Genomic DNA, 23,444 nt, shown 5'->3' with positions numbered 1-23,444 from the left:
TTGGGCTCCAAAGACAGAGCAAGAACCGTGGCTTGTGTGCTAATACCTGTCTTTTTGGACAGTGGTGTGAGTTTTCTGGTTGCTGAGGTGTAGAATCTGCCTCACATCTTTCCCAAAACATTCAAAGAGCATTAAAGATCTTTACACGGAGCTCGCTCCTGCCAACAATGAGCTGCTGCCAGTGAAGCATGATTTACTAGCTTGATAGCAGCTTTGCCAGCTCTGACTCTGTTTAGAATTCTTAATTCACCTCACACACATGTTCACTTTAGCCTGGAAGATGTAGTGGTTTTCTGTGATTGAACTTTTCAGACAGCAACATTGTAAAAAGTGCTTATTCGTCATGATTACAGATGAGCGTCCAGGAGTGGTCCTCTCAAGATGGTGGGGTTAGATTTGCTGGTGAACTCAACAACCTCTGAACTAACAATTCACCATGACAGTGAGAACATTGTACTTATGTTTGGCAACTGACCTCAGATTTCACACAGTTAAAGGTTCGGGTGCCTTTACATCAACCTCAACCTCTCCAGTTTACTCACACTGAGTTTAAAATTAAACTAATATTCATGACCACAAAAATAGCTCCAGAAACACCCGACAATAACAAACATTTTCAACAACCAGTGAACGATAACATGAATTGAAATCAGTGCGTTAAACTCAATTGCCACTGATACAGTCATGACTGTGTTGCTGTGCTCTGTAAACACAAAGGTGCAGACTATGTCAGCAGGATTGATACGATCTTTCAGAACTGTAGGGTTTCCTGAAATGGAAAGTTTAGTTGGGAATAGAATTTGGATTTTGATTGCTGTTGATGATAACTGTTATTAGGGACGGATTGGTTACACTTCTTTCACCAATGCTGCAGCCTTGAGGATCTGTCAATATTGAACCAATCCCATACCTTCTCCTTGTCACTGTTCGTCATGTAATGTCACGTTCGTAATGTTTATTCTTCCGAACTGCTTCATGCAGACGCCTAAAAACACCACACCGCTGAAGTTGTGCACAACTGCTCAGGCTTTATTAAAATGTGAAGCTTTGCAACATGACAAAATATGAAAATAAATAAATAAACAAAAACGCTAGCTGATGCACCTGGTTTGCTGCACCATCATGACATAGAAAATACATTACAGCATGTCGCACAAAGTCAAATTGAGGTGGGTTTACGGATCGGGTGGCTCCGTGGAAAAAAAATACATGATCCAGCATGCACTGGACCTGATACCTATAATGGCTGATACTGACAACCAACCATAAACTGTACTGACACTTTAACTGTGGTAGTACAATATAGAACATAGAGAACGTAGCAAGAGTTCTTGGTGGGACAGCAATGAAACGTGATGAAATCTTTATGTTGTTACAGGCCTCAGGTTTGACTCAGTGATGTGAGTCCGAGTGACATCACTCGGGTCGCCGTGTTCTGCTCCACAGTTTTATCACCCACCATGAAGGATGTAATGCAGTGGCCTGGAAGGGCAATACAGGGCGACAACACTAAACTATACACAACTGCGTTTTGCTGAACAGACAGCGGAAGTTCACTTTGAAACTTAAGAGTGACAAGAGTCTGTGCCGATTGGAGGAAGCAGGCTATTTGTACTTGTTGCTGATTGGACGGATGAGCTGTTAAGCCAGTGAAGATTGACCGATTTGTGTTCTTTTGGCATCATGGCCAACACAACAGAGTCACTTTGTCTGTGACAGAAGGGTTCATCGTCCATTCTGAGTCACTCTGTGTATCACCCTCATGGGCGTCGGAGGAGATAGCATAGTGACCTTCCTCACCGCACATGATGCATGACACATGACACATGACACATGACACATGACACATGACACATGACAGGGCCCCCTGCTGGTAGCCAGAGAAGAGCCAGTAGAGCCAGCAGCATGTGTGGCTTCAGTTTCACCGACTTTTCCTGAAGTACCAACGGGAAAAAACAAACAAAAAAAAAACACCAGAAAGTGCTGCTCCACGGCCCCGTGGGCCAGGAGAGCAGGAGTCCGCGGACTTCCGGTCAAATGGAGCAGTTGACGAAGTTGACAAAGTTTTTCTGGGAACTTCTTCTTCTGTGTTTTGCCGTTTTCTGAAAGTGTTTTGGAATGACAAGGATGTGTGTGTATCTGTGGAGGGCCTCTGGGCTGTGTGAGTGGGCCGGGCCTCCTCTCTCACATACACGCGCGCACACACACGTACACGGGATCAGAGGCAGAGCGGCTCTCACCCCTGCCTCTCTTTGATCTGTGTCCCCAGGCCTGCCTGCCCGCGCAGCGCTGCACCGTACCACGCACACTGACACCATGCTCACCAGCGACTCCCCACAACTGTCTGAGAGAGATAAGCCAGGGGAGACTCCAAACTGTGCTGCTGCTCTTCCATTAGCTCGCGCAGACGCTTCTTTTAAAAGACTGGATGAATTATTTTTAAGAAGCAAGCTCTGCCGCTGCCAAAAAAAAAACGGAGAGGGGTAAATGTACGGAACAATCTGGAGCCCTGGCTTCATTCCGCCTCCTTCCCTGACTTCTAACAAGACATTCTGCACCTGAATACCAATGAGAGGGGGAGATTCATGTAGTCCCCCACATTATTAAAACTTGGGCATTAAGCCTCTCGCCGGGCACCGTGTCAGCTGGCAGCCTCCACTGACAACAAATCAAAGGGGATGAGCACATCGCCTGCATTCACAGCTCAGCCACTCGTGGAGCAAGAGGGGGAATACATACTGGTTAATTAGAACTCCCATTAAAACAGATACTGTTTCAATTTGGCAAGTATTTAAAAAAAACATGTAAGTAGCTTTCGGAAAAAGGAGACCTGCGGATGGCAGCTGCCAAGAAAACCCAGGGACTGTAAATCATATCCACTGGCGATACTGTTTCTGCACAGATTATTAGTGTTGTTTTGCAACACTTCTGCACCGGGAGGGAAGATATTCGGCACAGCACATACCAGCGTGGTGGCGGCCGAGGTTCTCTCTGGTTGTGGAAGCGGTGAGCCGTTTGTGACGCTTGACAAAAATGTCACACACATCAACGATATCTTTACAAAATGATTGTTGAAAAATCAATCCACAGATGAGCGGTGGTTCTGCGTTCCTGTCGTCGCGCAGACTGGCAGGTATCCATCCATGCTAAATAAAAAGAAATACCATTTTACATTTTTAGCTCCGCGGCTTGCTGAAGCAAGCTCAATAAAACCTTCACTGACCAAGCAAAACAGTGAATATCGACGTGTTTCTATCTCAGGCCTGAGCTGATGAAGGTGTGCGCCTTAATGCTCTTGTTTTATTTCCTTGTCAGGAGTCAGATAAGTCAATTGTGGTGAGCGTACAACACTGCGCCACACCTTCCACAGTGACGCTCCAAAACAGGGCTGAAATGCATCTGCAGTAATCCTGATGATAGCAGATGACGTCGCTCTCCTCCTCACCTGAGCACTGAGTTGCTCACCCCTTCTGTCTCTGCAGCCGGTTTCTTTTAAATCCTAAATATTTTGGTTGAGCCTTTATGCATTTATAATCTATTTTTTCACCTACCAACCTTTTTTTTTTCCCCCTCCATTTGGCTTTTTGTCATCCCATGATGCCTTGCCAATGGTGCTTTGCTCACTCCCTCTCTTTTCACTCCACACCTTCCTCTCCTGCTCCGACTCTCTCCCCTGGAGAGGCAGCTCCTCTCCCTACGCCCAGATGAAAGGCTACGGCGGACAATAAAAATGCTATTTAAATGCAAGGGTGTTTGTGTGCGGGTGAGAGATATTTCCTGCTGAAAGTGAGCTGCTGCATCCTGATAAATAGTAAATATAAGGGAATATGATTTACATTTATCTTGCAGAGGCAGCCAATATGAATTTCAGTAAATCCTAGAAGATGGGGATTTAAGGAGAAAATGACTGAGACTGATTCACACGCGGCGAGTCCCACGCAGCCCAAATGCCTATAAGGTGAAGAGTGCCGGTGCCTTTATTAAAGTAGAGGCGGGCGCATTGATTCTATCTAAAGTAGCTATTACACATTGTGTCACGTTCTCATCAGATTTCCACCCTGAACAAGGTGACTTGAAATGATAGCAGCCGGCGGGGAAAGCCGAGCGTCTGCTTGCTGACCTCACACCGGGGTCAGGGTGCACAGGTTTCCGCGGTGGCCGGGGGAAGGAGGTCGTCTGGTTTGCTGTGAACCTGCCCCGCTAACCGGAGGTTAGCGATGTTGTCTGGCTGCATGTGGTTTCGCTTGGTTCCAGATGCCACTCTGACAGGTGCATCGCTGTGATTAATACTCCCTCTGACTGCTTCTCTCACCCACCGCACTCCCCCAGCTGATGTCCCTCACTGTCTCCTCAGTTCCGATTCCCCTCACCTTTCCATGACAGTCTCTCGTGGAAAGCCCTGTTGTGCCTTCTGCAAACTTTATCTAACCTTTTGCTGGGAATATGCGGCACGCTTGGTTAGCTCCTCCTGACGGGAGGATGAGACCACTGGTCCTCAGCTGGTTGTCTCCTGCAGCAGCTTTCCCCTCTCTGCCTCCAGCTGAGAGCTATTTCACTATTTATTTACATGTAATTATGGCTATGAGGTGCAGATATTAACACTGTCAAGAACAATTTGACCTGACATTTTTCACCAGACCTGGCCCCTGCTGTTTTCTGCAAACAAACCCCCTCCACCGCTCCTCTCCTCCGCCGCCTCTTCCTCTTTTTTTTTTTTCTCTCTCTCACACCAGCAATCCGCCTCGCTTTCTCCCTCGCGCACACACACACACCTCGCTGTGGAAAGCACTCTCCTGGAATCAGAAAATCTGCCGTTTAATTTAGAAGAGGCGTTGGTGCGATGTGCGAAAGGTTGGAGTCTCTGCGTGTGTGTGTGTGTGTGTGTGCGCTTTAAAGGGGGCCTCTCTTGTTCCCAGTGGCTGAATCCATCCCACAGTTACTCAAGCATATCACTAGCAAAGAATAGAGGATCGCTCCCCACACGTTCTCCAATTGCAGCCCAATAGACGGCATATTAACCTTTGGTTAGCGCAGGGCCAAGTTTATAGCTTATACAGTTGGATCTTAAAGAGGAGGGGGCTTCCTACAGCCTGAACAGCTGTGCTTTCTTGAATGGCCCGGCATTAGTACAAATGGGCTTGCGAGGATTTCACTTCATTACGTCTGAAAAGGAGGCGAGATAAGGTTCGGGCAGCCTCTCAAAAATGTGTTTATTTCCACTTGCTTTGGGAGGTTATAGTCTGCTTCACCAGATCGCACAGAAATCACACAAACTTCTTGAGGATGGATGTAGAATTAGGCCATGAAGCAAAGATGCTGCCAGTTATCGGCTTCAGAACTGAGGAGGTGTAGACACGCCGTGGTAGAGCTGTGGTTCTTTTTTTATTTTCAAAGAAAAAAAAGAATGCAAATCAACCCTCAGTAGCGACAACAACAAAATAAAAGCATGGTAAAATAACAAGGTTCGCTGAGCTGGGGTGGCACTGGCTCCATCCAGAGGGCAGCAGGGGAAGACAGAGTGGACGGCTAACATGTTGTGAGGAGTGACAGCTTGTTCCAGCGCCCGCTAACCAGCCTCATCTGTGCCTCACTTGTCAATGCCCAGATCCTGTCAGTGCCAATCAGCCACTTAATTGAACACAATTAGCTCCCCACCCCAGCCCCGCCGCTTTCTTCAAAGGCCCCTTGCTCTGTCGGCGAGCCCTCCCCCTCGCACCCGTCCTCCCATTCCACTTGGCTGTTCATCCCGCCGTGCTGGTGGAAGACACTTTTCACTTTTTATTAATGTGCCGCGGCCAATTAAAGAGGTGGCACGCAGGCCAGAGCCGTCATCTGCTGCCTGCCACCGCCCCGGCTGTCGGCTGGGGGCCCCGCCCGCGCCGCCCCTTGCCTCACCTCCACCGTGACCAAAACGCTTTAATTCAATTTATGCAATCACTGTTATTTTTAAATAGTCATTTTGTCTGCTCAGATGAGGGGCCTCGCTGCCCGCTGGGCCGGCCCTTCTCATGTGCTGGACGGGGGATGGGCTGGAGCAGAAGCGGACTGACTTTGGGGGAAAGTCCCCCTTTAAGTCTTATTGACATCCTTCACCACTGGCTCTGACTATAACCCTCATTGAACTCCAAGCTACTCGGCGTGAAGCTACGGGTCAACAGATGCATTTTATTAACCAGTCGAATCAAAGTTTAAGGTTTTGAACCAGTCAGTTTTTCTAACTAAAGTCAGTCTCTAGTTCCCCTGAAATTATTAACCTGCTTCTCAGACACGCTTTGTGTGTGACCATCAACACTCCCGCACAGCCTTATCATACTTTGTTTACTCAGTACAAAGCTGGTCACAACTCCCGACCAATTCTTTTGAATGTTATATGATTTTATTCCATTGAAATTCTTTTGTTTCCACTTTAGCTTTTCTCTTGTTAGAATGACCGGAGATATATGAGTACATGAGTCACTATGAATAGAATTCAATTCAAGTAACAAACAGAATAACTAGACGTTTAAAACAAAAAATAATTATTGAAAGACTAATAAAATCAAATAAACATCTCATCTATTTGCAAGCAAACACGTTAGCGTGCACAGCAACTAGCAAAGCGTCACTTTTAAATCTGGTCCATAATTTATTTGAAAGTTCCCAAAGTGACCTGCGTGAAAAGGATATTCTCTGCCTGTAATCAGCCCCTCAGGAAGCAGCCTGCAAATATTGATCTCAGTGTGGACACTGCGGATCTATCGTAAGTCCCTGCCGCGGCCACTATCGCCCAGCAGATCTGCTAAGGTGCAAGATGCTTCCCTGCGCCATTCAGATAACTTTCAGACATTTGGAGTGCTTATTTCCCCCCGTCTGCCCCGGTGACCTCTGCCTAACTTAAAGGTACATCTCGGGGGCATTTCATTTGGGCCGAACGTGGAGCTATCGGTGACAGAGGAACTAATCCAGTCTTGCGCAGATTAAGAGTATTTGTTGAGCGGGGTGTGTTGGAGCTGGCGCCGGGTACGGGGTAGAAGGGGGCTCCTATCAGCTCTCCAGGCAGACTAGCCCTCAGGCCAGCGCAGTCCTGCAGGAGTCTTTGTACTTTGTAAAGCCTCCACTTTCACTCTCAATCTCACTTTCTCTGCCCTCGCCCTCGCTATCTAAAGGCTATCACAGCTTCATTCTCCATTTCCTCCCTTCACACTCACGCATGATTATTGTCTTCGTGCCTTGATGGAGGAACTGACCTTAAACAATCCTCCAACTTGAGTGTACGATTAGTAGATGGAATATTTCCTTTGAGAATCGTCTGCCGTCCCTTCCCTGTCAAGACTTGAGGAAAACAAAGAGCAAGCCGTCAAACACTCTCTCAAACAAACAAAACTGTGATTTGACTGCCGAAGGAACGCGTTTGAAAGAACCTCTGTTTTTGTTTCAAGAATGCTATTTATTTATCTGAAAGGATGCACATTGTATCAATTTACAATTCCCATTCACTTCGCCACAGGCTGCGGGGCTCAGAAGTTGAAAGAATTAATTACTTTTTTATTATTATTTATAAAGTAATCTATCTTGGAGTGGGAGCGGGTGAGGGGGGGGGGGGGGGGTATGGAGGGGGTGCAGGGAAAGGCCCTCGAGCATTGTCCTTTAAACTGGGTCCTGGCTCACATTATCTCTCGAAGCAGCACTCACACAACGTCGAACAACAAACGAAACTCTGGGGTTGCAAAGAGCGACGTATATGAGGGGCAGAAGAGTGGTGGAGGAGGGGGAGGAGTTTACTCTGGAGGGGTATAGAGAATATACCAGCGCGTTTATTGGTTGTGGGTGGATAATCAAGTACAAGAAGGAGACAGCCTATTGGAGCACAGCAAGACTCGACTGAGTGAGGAATGCTGACTTGGGAGCTTCGTAGAAAAGGGAAAGATGAAAGTTCACTCCTGCGACCCCTCTGACTTAAAGCGCTGACCACTTCCGCTCCAGATCGAGCACGCTTTCCTTTGCTTCAATAGCATTGTTCACAAATCCGATGAGCATTTGAGTCCCACCAGTAAAAGTTGCCCAGAATTAAGGCTACTTCATATTCTTAAATAGCGTAAATCATAAAGTTGCTAAAATAGCAAAACTGCATCAATTTCTACGATAAGGAGCCATTTTCTTTTGAAGAACTTTTATAGGCATGGATAATAATAATTGGAGCAATATTTGGCTCTTCCGAGGGGCACGATGGAATCAGCTCCAATTAACCAATGACTAAAATGGGCTGCTGTCCTGCGGCAGAGGCTCCTCGGTGCCGTCCTGCAGGATTCCTCTCCCATCCTCCTCGCACATGCCTGCCATCACAAGGCCATGAATCTCCCCTTCGCACTTCCTGTCTCGCACTTTGGCCGCAGATGTCTTTCCATCCCGACAGAGTCAGCGTGTGGAAGTGACCCTTCATTTCTAGCTTGAAAGTGGCGTGTTCCGCACAGCTCCGTTCAGTCACCACACTTGTGCGCGTGTACATCCACGGGGGCGTGCGAGCTAATGAACGCCTGCGCATATCACCGCCCTCTATCCACCTCCGCGATGGGCTAATTGGTTTAGCAGCCGAGAGGCCAAAGGCCGGTGCAGCGTAGCGGAACTTGACATGAACCTGGTGTTCTCCGCTCAAAGGAGGAAGCATGCGTGGGTCACTTTCGTCTTCACCACACACCACCCCCGCTCCCACATCCCACCTCTGGGCGCACTCTTGCACTTTTTCACCTTATAAAGGAACTTAGCGAAGAAAGAGGCAGAAGTCTGGAGTCTCGGGGCGACGCGCTTCCACCCGGACTCCGACGCGGGGTAATCTCTTCCATTTTAACTTATTTTGAGAGCATGCTCTGGCGAATGTCACATGCTATTACATTCATCCAGATTATTGAATTGGAAGGTTTTATGCTGCATGAATAATACACACACTGTAATATTCAGGCGATCCCCGACCTGCAGTATCAGCGGGCCTCTCGGTAAAGGTTTGTGGAGCCTACTTTGTGTGCGGATCTGAGGGGATCATTTACCAGTTCCAACTCTATTACTATTCATGAGATGGGTAGGCTAGGGGCAAGGGATTAGGGACTCCCTTGGTGCTTGTTGTGCTGTAGGCTCAGGCCTCAGGCTCAGGGACAGGGGCTGTCTGGCACGGATGGTGGGGTCTATTATCACCCTGGGACCCTTCGTCCCACTGAAGAACATTTACTGGCTGTGCCAGCTAATAGAAACAGACTCTCTTGTTCCCTTTTTTTTTTTTTTTTTTAACCCCGTTGCCCTCCTGGTATCCTTCCCCTTGGAAGGAACTTTTTCTCTTTCTCCATTTCAGAGTTGAAACGGTGCGTTTTTATTGCTATCTTCACCATGAAGCATATTTGCCGGGGAAAATGCGCTACTCCTCTACCTTGTGTCTAGCTTTGATCCTCAATTTTACAAACGTCTAACCTCCTCCATTCCTCTTCTCCTCAGGTGATGAGCATCCTGAGCAACCCCAGCGCCGTACCCTCCCAGCCCCAGCACGACTTCTCCATCTCCCCCCTACACAGCAGCCTGGACAGCTCCAACCCCATCTCTGCCAGCTGTAGTCAGCGCACAGACACCATCAAGAGCGTGGACAGCCTGGCGTCCTCCCAGTCTTACTGCCCCCCCACGTACAGCGCCACCAGCTACAGCGTGGACCCCGTTGCTGCCGGCTACCAATACAGCCAGTACGGCCAGAGTAAGTCCGCATCTGACTTGTAGCTCAAGAAAGAAAACATCAACAGTGCAACAAATTCCGGTGAACGCAACAAATCAGGTGTCATGTGTGATGCAGTTGTTGCCATCTGTCTCTGGGAAAACAAACTTCAGTGAAGTACTGGTATTGGAGAAGAGGAAACAAGGAGCAATTGATTTAGGTGGACTTACCATCATGATCCAGGATTTCTGTGGTGGCGAGAGTGTGTGTGTTGTGCAAGCGTGTTCTGAAGAGTTAGTGCTGCCTCCTGTCCCATTGTGGTCATAGCTGATGGTATCCACTGATATTGATAAAATAACTGCAGGATGATTTTACGTGACAATCTAGAGTAACACTGTTTCAAGCGTAGTTTCCTCTGACATTGGAGTTATTTTAATAATGCGAATGCAAATGTGCTCTGAGCTCACTGAGGTTGCATCAGTAAGACATGTCCTGCACGGGGGGTTTTATGACAACAAGCCTTTGTTTTTTCTGAATATTTTCTGTCTTGGAATGGACTGGCCAGCGAGATGACCTGAGAAGGAGTGTGAAACTTTTCTCACCTATGAGGCCACGATTTGTCAACAGCTGAACTTGGATCCCACCACGTGCAAAGCATTTGATGAAGGATTCTGAGCTCGCTGATTTCATTTATTTCCCCTCGGAAACCAAGAGCCTTGATGGAGGTGGTGCACTACTGACCTTTGCAGCGTCCCTCATAGTAGTCAGTGGACACGTGCTGTTGATAAAGACCCCCACCATCTTCAAACCCCTCCAACAGAAGCATCCTCTCAGAGCTCCGCTTGGTCACGCCCCTCTTCTCTTGGATGGGAAAGAGTGGAAGGCCACTTCAAAGAGCCACACACCCTCAGGGGCCACAGTGTCCTCCAGCCCACCTCTCTCTTCCCTCTTTCGCTCGTCCCCATCGCACACTCGCCCCCGGGGGCAGGAAAGAGTTTGCTTTATTAGATTAGGATAATTGACTGATGCTGTCACAACCGTTCACAGGAGGCAAAATGAAGCACACTTCCCGACGAGCCGTCCATCTGCTCGCCGTTCTTTGTTTTCCGTCCGTAGAGGTGATGGTGTACACCGGCGCTCGGCGTTTTGTCAGCAGCTATGAAGTGATGGCGGCGCGGATGTGAGCTGATGTGGGGTTAATTAGGAAGGTGATTGAGCACAGTGGCTTGGTAATGAATGGAAGAGAGAGGAGCGAGCTGCTGTCTGAGGCTGGAAATGATCGGCCATGTGGAGTATGGAGGGCATGAAATCGCAGATGCCAGGAGTAATGATGACTGGCACGTTGAACACACGCAGGGACCTCTCTGACTGACAGCACGGAGACTCTACCAGGATGCACTCGCTCCGTGCCAGCGCTGTGCCAGCCTCCGCCGAGGGAGGGGTTCTATCTATCAGTCTCTCTGCGGGAATTGTTTCACTTTGACTTCTGCCACAATTTGTTTCAGCCTTCATCAGCAGGATGGATTGGCGGTGAAAGAACTTGCGTCTCAGTTAACAACCACCTGTCTCTCTATTGACTGCTTCTGTCTTCTGCCTGTTCAGCTGCTGTCGACTACCTGGCGAAGAACGTCAGCTTGTCCACCCAGAGGAGGATGAAGCTGGGAGACCACTCGGCTGTGCTTGGACTCCTGCAGGTGGAGACAGGGCAGGCCTACTGAAGTCTTCTGCTGACCGCCTCCATCTTTGCTTCATCAAGTCTGGATCTCAGCAGGAAACCCTTGACAGTGCTCATGCGCAAGGAGGACAAAACTCTTTATACTTACACTTGGAGAGAAGCCCTGTGGTGGCCCCAGTGGAGCGGGCGTCATTCCAGTACATGTCTTGTGCTGTTGAAAACATGTACACTGACTGAACGACTCGAATGAACTGACTCTTCCGCTCCTTCCTTTTTGATATTGTTACATTAACGTTGCTGTTATTATTGTCGATGTGATTTATGTTATTTTATGATTTGACTCGTATCTTTTTTCCCTGCGTTTAAATGTGTAAAGACACTGAGGATGACTGACAGATCCCCGGAGCCTGTTGTGTGTGATTGTGCATGTTTGCGTGTCGGCGCGGTCACACCAAGAAGAGGATTGGTTCTCGAGTGCTGTTCCTCCGAGGGGTCCCTCAGCTCCGCCGATGGCGAGTGATTCGACCTTCCCACTTTGGTAGTTATCATGACATTCCTGAACCGCTCGCTGGGAAGTCTGGCTGCAGGGAATATCAGCAGTTGTCTTGGCGGCCCGAGCTTTCCCCAGCTAACCTCTATCCCATCCTTAGCCGTGGCCCTTTGGGAGGCGCTATTGTTTGTAAAAGCAGTGTTTTGTTTGGAAATACGGAGGACTAACTGTCTCTAAATCCCATCTGGCTGGAAATCCAATGCAAATTAACTGGAAGATTAAATCTAGGAAATAAAATGTCACCGCTAATCCACAATGACCCTTACCCCAAACGTAGCAGTGAAAGTAGCACTTGACAAATGCACCTTCAGTTGGTGTTGAAATCAAAGACCATTCCTTGAAACATTCTTTGTAAACATTCCAATGCTTCCTCTGGTGAGGTGAAGAAGTGCACAAGATGTGCCGTTCACATGCACTTTGGAAAAATCATATAATCCGATCAGTCGTGAAAAGTCCAGAGCAACATTCGACCTCCCTCTCCGGAGTTAACCAGGGTCAAGTTTAATCCCCTGCTTTGACGTTCGTACTGAAATGCACAAAAAAAAAGAAGAGAAGAACAGTGGACAGAGAACATTGTTGCCTCCTGACATGATCCGGGACCAGCTGTTGCTGGGATATCTGCGGTTTTCTTCCCACTGGCATCGGAGTTCTGGTGTCAACAGAAGTGTTATCCTCAGACAGGATCTGGTTTCGTTGGCCTTTCAAATCTGTACAGTAGCAGGAGGAGTATGTGTATCATTTGTTTATAAAGAGTATGTTTTATACTAAAACAGAACTATGTTGAGTGGACGATGACTTCAGGGATCAGTGGATGTAAAGAATTGATCCAAGTTTCCTTAACAGGCTTCTTTTTTTATGTTTTTTTGTTGATATTTAATTGAGTTTTCTGTTCTGACCAAACGTTGTGTTTCCGGTTTTGGGCCCAGGTATGAACAGAGAAACCTTTGTATAAACTAGCTTTTGAATTTGAGCGAGACCGAGCTCAGCGAGGCAGATAAACTCCCGGACTGACAGCAGGAGCTCGATATGAGCGGCTGGTGACGCCACCTTCATGAGTGTCTCAGAAATTGCAGTTTGGGCTGCGGACCTTTTACATGCCTTTTAAAGCGGGACTCAACGATTCAGCGCGACGGCGAGGCTGACGACCGTCTCTCTGATGAACCATTTGTGGACCAACGCGACTTGAGAAGAAGAAGAAAAAAAACCCTCTTCTCAAAATAATGCTGACTCAGCTCTGAACCTTGGCCGCCGAGCTCTGCTCTGACGCACTCGTGTATATTTTGAAAAGAAGATTTTAGAATTGTCTTTAGTGTATCAAGCCCATTTCTAACACTTGCATCAATAAACATTTGGATATTTAAAGCATACAACTTCTTGCCCCTCCCCTCCTCCCCCTAAACCGTTTAGTTGCTTTTCTGACACCTGTGCTTTGCTTTCCACCTATTTGGGTTCCGCATGTGTGTATATTATCATGGTATAATTTATTCTGCTGTATGAAGTATTAGAGTAGTGGGAAACTTGTATTGGTAATTACTACCTTCAGCCTGTTGGTGTGTTTACTGTAACACTGGCGTAACTGTTATCAATTAAAGATCCAAAATTGATGCTGAGACGTTGACTTGTTTGTTCTTCCAGCTGCACCTCAGGTTCATCTGTCTTCATGACAAGCTTTAGATGATGGGCCCATCCTCGTGTAGCTCATATCACTGATCGGGATAGCCAACCAATATTTCCATATCTGCGACTGTGACTTTCCTCTCCTGGGAAAACTGCTGCTCTGGAGCAACAAGGTCGGCCGAGAGCAGTGAGCTGGTATCCCTGAGAGACCAAAGGACTTTCAACTGGCTTCTACAAGAAGCTCCTCAGTGGCTCTGACTCGGAAAACCACCACACGTGCTTTTATTCACGGCGAATATTCCTGTGATGGTCCAGGTAGTCCCCGTCTTCTCACCCTAACTAGCTAGGATGGACACCCGTCCAATGAATGGATGAGACCTGTATGAAATTAAACCATTGCGAGGGTCCAAGACCAAAACTTCGACAGATGTGCAACAAAAGCTACTCTCCTTTTTTCATGAATATTTTTTATTCAGTTCCTCTGTCGCCACACACGGTTTGTCTCCACAGATAAGACTGGAAGGTCCATATTCCCTCTCCAGTAACCCACTAACTCTCAGACAGAAACTCAGCACACGGGTCACAGGGAACAGCTCTACTGCAAAGAAACCTGGACACCTACTTGACATCGAGTGAGCAACTCGGTTCCAGAGCAGTCCATGTGTGCACTCTACTCAATTTCTGTGGGAATAAATCAACAATGACGGTAGAATAAATTTCATGTAGCTTGAAACAGACGAACATGTAGATCATGGCAAATACAGTAAACATATGTGACTTAATAAGACATTTAAGACTAGACAAAAGGAACATTCTTTATTTATGCTGCACTTCAGCTGAGCATGCATCTGCCTGAGTAAACGTTTATTCATGTGTTCATGTGAGTGTCAAACCCAAACTGCACCATGATTCCACACCTATATTTCCCGCTCCATTTTGTAGTGATACACCAATATTAGAGCCATTTCAGTGAGAAAAAAGATGGAAGGAACACAAACGCATTCAATGACACAAACCCTGCGACAACTACAGAATGAAAACCGAACAGCATCAAAAATCCTATTCTGATTTTGAGAATGAATTTAGTGTACATACAACATGTCAAATAAATCTCCAGCGTCATGTATGATTGGAATCTGACATATTTTGGAAGTTAAAATACATAGAATGGGAAGAGGGGGCCACAGGAGGACGTTTGAGACACACCACTATTGTCCAGGGTCTGCAGCAAGTGTGGAGCTCAGGCTGCGAGGACCTAGAAATGTCCGGAAAAGAAAGGTGAACAACATTTCAGTTCTGGGACAGAGATGAGTCGGTCAGAACCATGTCAAAGAGTATGAGTCTTGGCTCAGGTTTGAGTCGTCACCACAGACACTGACACCTTCTAATGGACACTGAAGAAGACTGCAGTGGTATTACAACACCGTCCCACATGGGACGCACACGCTGAGTCTCTGGGTGCAGCTGTAGGAAGCCATTCATCCTGACCGACCGTCACCACACTCGCACCGATCCGCGGAATGCCACCTTCAAATCTCACTGGAATGGTGTGAATGCAGGGAGACTGACCCGTGCGCTTCGAAAACCCTCCACTGCTCTTGTTTTTTTTTTTTTTATCTCCACACCAAGCTCTCGCGGCTACTACTGCCGTCACCGGAAGCGCCTCAGACACGCCTCAGGTACGTTCGTGCAGGACCTGCTGATTTAAACCCACCAACTTTCTGCACATAATCCCATGTAAATGAGTGTAGACTGCCAAGTGAATGATTTGTTTAGAGTGGCTTACATGAAGACGGTTCGCAGGACTGAGATTTGCAACTAAATGAAACACGCTAAAGGCATTGCTTATCACCAGTAATAGCATCATTAGCATCCACAATTCCAGCAGGAGATGCATTTGATTTGAGAGTTTGAGTCTGAGAAAACTGCCTTCTAGCTTCAGTCTTCAGGAAGCTAGGGATCATTAGCCACACCCCACAGTTGAACATTTCTATTGTAGCACTTGACGGTATAGTTCCTGAGCACTACCGCCAGCAAGTATTTAAGACTATTCATTTTTTTTATGCCTAAAAACATTTCAAATGATGAACTGAAATGACCTGTCTGTCGGAGGTCTGCACTCTCTCAGTGTTTTCCTTTTGATAGTTGAGTTTTTTCAGAGCCTGATCAATGCCAGCTGTTATTTTCAATCTGCTTTGCAGTGTGCACACTTATAGACAGACTTGACTTGACTGAGACACTCGATGGACAGTGGGAGGAAACCAGAGGGAAATCATCACAGGCTGCATGATGAAGTCTGACTGCACTGACGGTCTCCCAGTTAGAACTAACAGTCATTTCTTATTGTATTGTTATTGACTGAGTAAGAAATGGATTCCAATATAAGAATACTTTAACAACAACTTGAATGATTGTTCAAGCAACGAAAAAAAAAACATTATAAAAGCCTGCGTGAATGAACATTCGCGATAATGATCATAATCCCTGCAACAACCTTCCAATCTTCCAACTGTGTATTCAGCATCCAGTAGTGAATAATGACTTCAAGTGACAGACTTGTGGTGCTTCACCTCAGAATATTTAGTTCACATTGTTGGGTGGCTCTCTGCCCGCTTGTGTCAACCCTCATAAATTCCCCCCAAAGTTTGTGTTCTGGTTGTCCAGATTAGACCTTGGCGTGTGCTATGGTTGTCCCCTCTGCTCCAGCTTGTCTCCTGAGGTGCTGGCCCGGGAGTTTTGTCTCTCCCCGGTCTGCTGTCACTCAGACTGGACGAGGTGGCGGCTCAGGCGCTGGTGTGTGGGAGAGCTTTGTGACACTTCCCTCATCTCCTGCTTTGATCCCCTAATTGATTGACTACAGGAGCAGGGGATAAACAGAGCCCACAAGAGCCGATTCCATTTGCCTTTCTGGAGTGGTTTAGATAAAGTGCACAGCTCTCCGTTCCTCCTCCTCTCGCCTCTCTGCATGGACATACGACCATTGAAGGTGGCTCGGCGCCACGGTAGCTTAGCTCCGGGCCGCGTCCTCAGGCCCGGGTGCCTGCATACTGCCCCTGTGCCTAAATGCCTGGCGGTAATGGGTTTGTTTAGATCACAGGGATGGAAATGAAAACTCCTGAGCCGCGGCGTCGAGACCAGGAGGCCCTATCGCTGTGGAGTCAGTGGTGGAAAGTGGCAGCCTGGGAGCGGTCATACTCACTTTAGTGTGGAATGGAAGCAGTGATTCCGATCTCATTTAGCGCCAGACCTGGCTGGGACCCGATATTTAACCTGCCGTTGAAGAGCCATGACGGAGAAGTAGGTGGAGCACAAACACGAAGTGAGGTCCTCTTTTCGTTTGAGTTCAGGAGGCGATGTTTATTGTCATTTTCCGCCCAGAACAGATTCTCAGAAGGCAGGTGGCCGACATCGCTCACCTAGCTGAGAGAAATTGCAATGTAAATTTAGAGTCACTTGTTTTAGAGAATGCCGACTGGACAGTAGCCATCGTCTATTGTCATTGCCACCTTTATTTAATTTGCTCTTTATTAACAATTTATCGTTTTGTTACTCTGCCAAGGAAGTGAGGTGATGGCCGCCATTTATCTGTCAGTCTATATATCGGCAAGTAACTCCAAAATGGAAGAAAATATTTTGAGGCGGGAACAATTTTTGTGTTGCACTGCCGTCTGGATCCGTGAATCTTGGGAAGGATTGGTCACTGTGGCGCCATCTGAGCCAGTTCTAAACTCTACTGCCACCTGGTGGCATTTGGAAAGCTGAACTAAAACTAAAACACATGTATATGTCTATATATATATATATATATATATATATATATATATATATATATATATATATATATATATATATATATATATATTACTGCATGAGCATTAATCTTCACGTTCGCAGTGTGTTTGTATTGTGGACTTCAAACAAAGAAAGCCCATTTTCCAAAAATGCCATTCTGCCGTGAGTTAAAACTTTGCGACTGCAGATTTCTGGGGATTTTCATATTTAAGAAAACATGTGTTTGTGTTAAGTTGAGAATGATTTTCGCCGGATATGATAATGACATTGTAATTTTTCCAATCTGTCTGAGACAGAGAGTTGGGAGTCGTGTGCAGGTATGCTAAGAAATGATTAAGAGATGCTCCGGGGGTCTTGGTTTTATTCTTCGAGATTATGTGTCACAGGGAGTAAAAAGCTCCCAGCTGTCGCCATGAAAGCACTTACAGTATAATAATCCCCCAAATCCTGTAATTATGCCAGCGTATGCCATGTACCTGAGCCTCAGCTTTGTGCTCGTCACCTCCAGGATCACACTGACACATCCGCCGCGCCGCTCCGTCTGCATACGTCTGCTCCCTGGCTCTGTGTTCTTGCATAGAGAGGACATTTTCGGAACGACAGAGCGAGCTCACCCTCTCAGGTATTACTCTTCGATATAATCTGTCATGTATAAGTAAGTAGCTGGAGCTCAAGTCAAGTATTGTACTGGCTTAATGTCATCTAACTTACAGAACTCGCCGTTGCATTTAGTCAGCGATACTTTGTAAAACGGCTCATGAGAATATAAAACATACACAGGAAGAGAAGAGAGTCAAGTTGTAAATCTGAGAAATCACCATCAGATATGAATCTCGGTGAAGCCGGGATCCATTTACATTTAAAATCTGCGCTCTCAAGCTAATTAATATTAATAACAGAAATGGAAATGAGCGCAGCCGCGGCCCGAGTGAAGAACAAGCTGGGTGCATTCAGTCAGGAGATTCACATATATAAAGCCTTTCTCAGGAGAAGTGGGCTGTAAACAAGCGTGACTGCGGGGCAGAGAGCGCCATACACACAGACAATTTTTCTAGATAATAGCCTATCACGCAGGATACAATTTAAATTAAAAAATGCAATTTTCACCTTGAAATGAACAAATGATTACAATTTCTATACAAATTAAGGCATCCAGGCGGCGCCTCAGTTCTGGGCTACGGCCATGAAACCTGACATAATGACCGTGAAATACAGTTTCAAATATTTGTATTTTGTCCATCGCTTTAAACATGCCACTCTGCCTCCTGTTAGTTTGTGATCTCACCTTCTGGCGAAATAGAAAAGGAGTGAATATCATCGGAGATGAAAAGCCCTTCAACACCAGAGATAAAAAAAGAAAAAAAAAACAACCTCCCATACACAGAGCAAATAAGCGCGGCTCAGCACTGAAGCCCCCGCAGCTATCTCTAAAAGCCAAATTATGGTTCCTTATCGAAAGAATCGTATCTCCTAGTTATCTGCTCCTGAGATAGGCAGCCGCTCTCGGCCGCCTCGTCACCAGAAATGCTCTTTATTTGTGATCACAGACTCGCCCTCTGAATGAGAAAGATGTTTGTGTGTCTGGGCACATTCTGAGGGGCGTCCGATTCCTCGGACAGCAGGCAGAACACCTTATTTGGGCAGGGCTGACTCTCGGTGGTCTGCAGTCGACAGAGGAAGGATGAAAGTGTAGCCCATGGGAAGTGTGAGACCAGTTCTCTGGAGCGGAGTGGAGTCCACTTTAAATGCACCACTTCATGTTTCAACTGTGGTGCCAACAGCTCAAAATGAGATCCCTCCATCCAAGGTAAACAATCACAACTGATGTTCAACTTTCATATATACTGTAATTCAGCAAATGATAGACCTTAACTTGTGTCAGAAAAACTGACCCAGAAGTTGGATGTGAAATGCTTCCCTGTTTTACAAGTCAGGACAAGTCGGGCGGGACGACCAAGGTCATTACAGTAAACAAAAACTAACAAAAAAAAACTAAAAGTGCTACACATTTCTGGTGACTGAAATAAAAATAAAAACGTTTGTCAAAAACTAATTAAAATGAATTGTCTGTTTACAAAATCAAATGAGTCATAAGAGAATTCTCCTTTGTTTTCGTCTTTGTTCATGTACTTCATAAAGAAGCATTGTGACGATTTAAAATCTATTTATTTTGGCTTGGCAGGTTTGACGACAGCTGTGGAACAGGTGCGACATGTTGAGTCTGTGATGTCACTCCTCAAAGGGAAGAACCTGTAGTTGAATCGTTGAATCTCTCATTTGGTTCATGGTTTGTTTCTGATAGAGGTTCTAGAGTCTCCTGGTTCCCAACCAACATTTTTAAATGGTGTCTATAGTTGAGTTAATATTGAGTAATTTGAGTATTATTTCAATCTTTATATTCATCCATATTGAAGGAAAAAACAATCATCCCAAAAACAAGAGCTAACACTGAAATTTATCAAACACATTTTTCAAAAAAACAGTTGAAACTTGCCAATCCACTCTAAAAACAAACTGAATTAGAGACTATAATTAAAAACTAAAAACCTCTAAAACGAAGAAGAAACTCAAAATCATTATAACTGTTGGCGACAAATAAACTTGTCTTACAAAGAAAGTTGTGTTTGTAAAGAGGAATAACTATGTTTGTTGACAATGATTATTCACAGTGCTGTTATCAAAAATAATTGTATTATAACTAATATATGTCAGATTTCCATGTCATGCAAAGCTTTATTCCTGTTTCTTCCTTCTTTTTTCTCACTGAAATGATGATGAATACTTTATTGTCATTGTACCACAAGTAGTAATAATGAATGCCTGAGAAAAATGCCTCTGATGTTGTTGATGTGTACAAGATGATGGTGGATAGTTGATCAACATTAAAAAAAAAAACAAGGAACCATGGCAGTGACAGACAAAACTGTGATTCTCACATACGGCCGGTACAGTTTTCTTCTTCGCTGTTTCAACAATGCGAACAGTGTGTCCCTTCCTCTCTGTGAAGGAGCAAACCTGCGAACAGACACGACACCACCTTCAATGTTCAATATTTTCTCATTTAATTTGACAAACTTTATTTTATTTATTCATTTTTATTCGCTGGAGTACAACTACCTGAACCGTAAGCAACTCACTGGACATCAAGCGCTTGACTGAGCCTCTCGCTCTTTCATTGGTCGGTGATTGAGTCAGTTGAAGCTCAGTGCCAGCGGAAGCTCCGCAGATGTAGCACCAATGAAACGTTCAAGTCGTGCTGCTTAAAACCAGAAGTCGGCGACATAACAAGGCGATTCCTTTCTCTCTCGCCTTTTCTACTTTTTCACCTCTCCTTCCCTCCATCTGTTGAAGGCCCTCAGCCAAAGAGGCGCACATCAGATTTCAATAGTTGACCTCTTAATGCTGAGGTCAGCGCTGCACCGGCAGCGATTTCACACTCAAGATGAAAGGGAAATGAACACTGTGGACGCTGGGGGTGACATGGGGCCCGGACCACAGCAGCCAGCGCCGCTCTCACCGCCTCACTGCACCAGGTTAGGCACAAGCCGAGTCCTGACACCTGTGTGGTCAGTTGCTGACCCAAGACGGATATGGAGTGATTGGTTTTCTCTTGATGGCTGATAGAGGCCAACACAGGGGATCAGGAGGACTGATATCATCTAATACATCACTGCTGCTGACACTGGACATCAGCCGAAGTACTTTGACTCACATTGTTCTTTGCCTGCTTAAGAAAAGCGTAAAACAAAATTGCATCCTGATGGAGTTACTGAAGGACACTCACTTTCTGAAATGAACAGGCCCCAGTTTAGCCTGCCTTACACTCGCTTTATTCATTTTAAATTCAATGTTTACGTCTGGCAAAACTGCCTTAAATGTCTAGAAATGTGACGAATATATATGTATATATATATATATATATATATATATATATATATATATATATCTTAGTCTTCATCAGATGGAGGCTAAGACAAGTCTTTGGTGAGAGGACGCTGTGGTTGGATCCCTGTGCAGCTCCAGCTCCTTTGAGTAATGTAGCTCTTAAGTACCTGTCAGCTTTAGAAAGGAGGGAGTCGACTGTGTAAATGTGTGTAAATAGAGTGTCAGATCAGGACCCCAGGGAGCAGAGGTGGGAGTGTGTGTTTGCACATGTGCGTGCTCTTTTGTTGGCCCTGCATACGTGTGTGATAGTATGTGTGGATGTGAGCGTCTCATAATGATCATTTAACCCTCCTCAGCATTCCCCCGGGCTTCCACGTCCCCCCTCTGACTCCGGCGCTCCGGGCGGCTCTTTCTCTCTCGGTCTGCTCCTCACGGCTGGGCACAGTCGGGGAGCAGCTCCTTATTCATTCATGAGAGAAGCACCGGATAAATAAAAAGGTTCATTACCGTGCTAACGTGTTACTAATGACATGTACCTGCCACTGAGCACCTCCGAAAATCTAATGTGACACACCAGAATGGAAAATCTATTCCGTGGCGGCGAGGCCTCCAATGGCGCAGGCACAGACACTATGGAAATTTCTCTCCCCTTGCCCTCCAATTGTGTCTCTCTAAAACCAATATTTACAGTCGGGCGGCCATTATGTCCTACGACGCCCTCCGCGCCCGCTGAAGCGACCTCCATATTAGCTGAAAATTGGACTTGGCAAAGTTAGCAGGAGAGAAGGGGCTCCGCTCTCGGATGACAGGGTAATGCTCCAGGTGATGCAGCGTGGGGCAGCTACCGCCGATGGATCGACCTTTGAACGGCAACACGCCCCAGATACCGAAAGAAAAAGGGCATTTTATCGGTCAATCTTTCATGCGCTTTGATGGGGATAGAGCTGCTGCAATACAATTCCAGTCCATGTTCTTCATCTAATTCCACCCAGTCCAACATATATAGATATTTCTTTAAAAATGTCCTCAACTGCCATGTTTTCAACATGCAAACTCACTGTGAGGCTGTCGCTCATGTCAAAGTGCCAAACAATTTTTCACAAAATGCTGAGTCAGCAGAAATCCTATGAGGTGACTGATCCAGTGCGCTGCCTCCGTTTCTGTCCTGTGAAGTAACTGAACAACAACTGACCGCAAATACCGCCGTCAGCTTACATCTAAAAAAAACTCCATTGCCACTTCCATCAGCCAAACTGAGCAAAAACCCATATCCTCTCAGAGAATTCACCAGGAAGCTTTAATTGTCTGAGTATTTTAGAGGAATCTCATCTAAAAATGAGACTCTTTTATTGACCCCCTGTAGCGCCACTGTCAATGTCAAGGTTGGGACCTGATGCCACCCACCATTTTTTCTGCTGCACTCCCAATACAATCGAATAATGAGATAGATAGATTTTAATTTAAGGACATCACTGTGACCTCCCACCAAACATGGAGTGACCGGAAGACAAATAGTTTGGGATGTGACTAAGTCATGTTTATGTATTTCAACTGCAGGAGCTGCAAAGTGACATGAAATGTGTACACTTGTGGAGAGATCTTAGCTCCGAGGCCCTAGTGAACATGGTGGACGGATACATTAAGGCAGAGACCGAAAATCCAATGTTGTCTTTGACTCATGAGTCAGTGAAGTGCAACCTAAATTGTGTCACAAAATATACTGACATCAGCACCAGAGAAACAACTGTTTTCTTTAGTGTCATATGATTGTTTAAATGTCTCTGCGATATTCTGTGAAAGTAAAAGCTAGTTCGGTTTTCACGTCTCATCGGTGTGAGAGTTAATGGTGTTTCAGTCAGAGGATGGAAAGTCTCCATGTAGTAAGTGTCCAGGTGTCTGTCAACATGAGGGATCACACCTGCCTGGTCGGATGCAGAACAATATAATTCATTCAAGCGTCTTCCTCCTTGTTCTCCTCCGGCTCTACGCGTGGGTGGAGCATCAACTAGTTTTATTTTCCAAAAGGCTTTATTAGAACAGTAGCTGGAGCCTGGTGTCAGACTTGACTTGCTGTCGGTGCACAGTGTGGGGAACAACAAGACCAGAGCAGTGCTGCAGTGGAGCAGATTTAAGGAGCGAGCGTTCCATCTATATATTTTTCTGGGACTCCATGGGAGAGGCTTTACATGAATCAGAATTTATAAAATATTTATTTATTTCTTTATCTTCCACTGCCCCTCGATGCCAGCCCCTAAGTT

At 46.0% G+C, this 23,444-nt stretch overlaps 1 protein-coding gene across 3 annotated transcripts in view; it reads left to right on the top strand.

The window, feature by feature from the left end:
* pax7a (paired box 7a) overlaps window positions 1-13,478 on the top strand; it is a 46,838-nt gene extending 33,360 nt beyond the window's left edge. For all 3 annotated transcript variants that reach the window (XM_053867640.1, XM_053867642.1, XM_053867639.1), the window contains 2 exons: window positions 9,460-9,709; window positions 11,270-13,478. In XM_053867640.1, coding sequence (XP_053723615.1) covers window positions 9,460-9,709; window positions 11,270-11,385 — 366 coding nt within the window. In that variant the 3' untranslated portion in view covers window positions 11,386-13,478. The remainder of the gene's footprint in view (window positions 1-9,459; window positions 9,710-11,269) is intronic.
* The last annotated feature ends 9,966 nt before the right edge of the window (window positions 13,479-23,444 follow it).

Source organism: Synchiropus splendidus, chromosome 6, assembly GCF_027744825.2.
Source record: "Synchiropus splendidus isolate RoL2022-P1 chromosome 6, RoL_Sspl_1.0, whole genome shotgun sequence".
In the NCBI taxonomy this organism is placed as follows: Eukaryota; Metazoa; Chordata; class Actinopteri; order Syngnathiformes; family Callionymidae; genus Synchiropus; species Synchiropus splendidus.
This window is presented reverse-complemented; position numbering and strand designations above follow the sequence as displayed.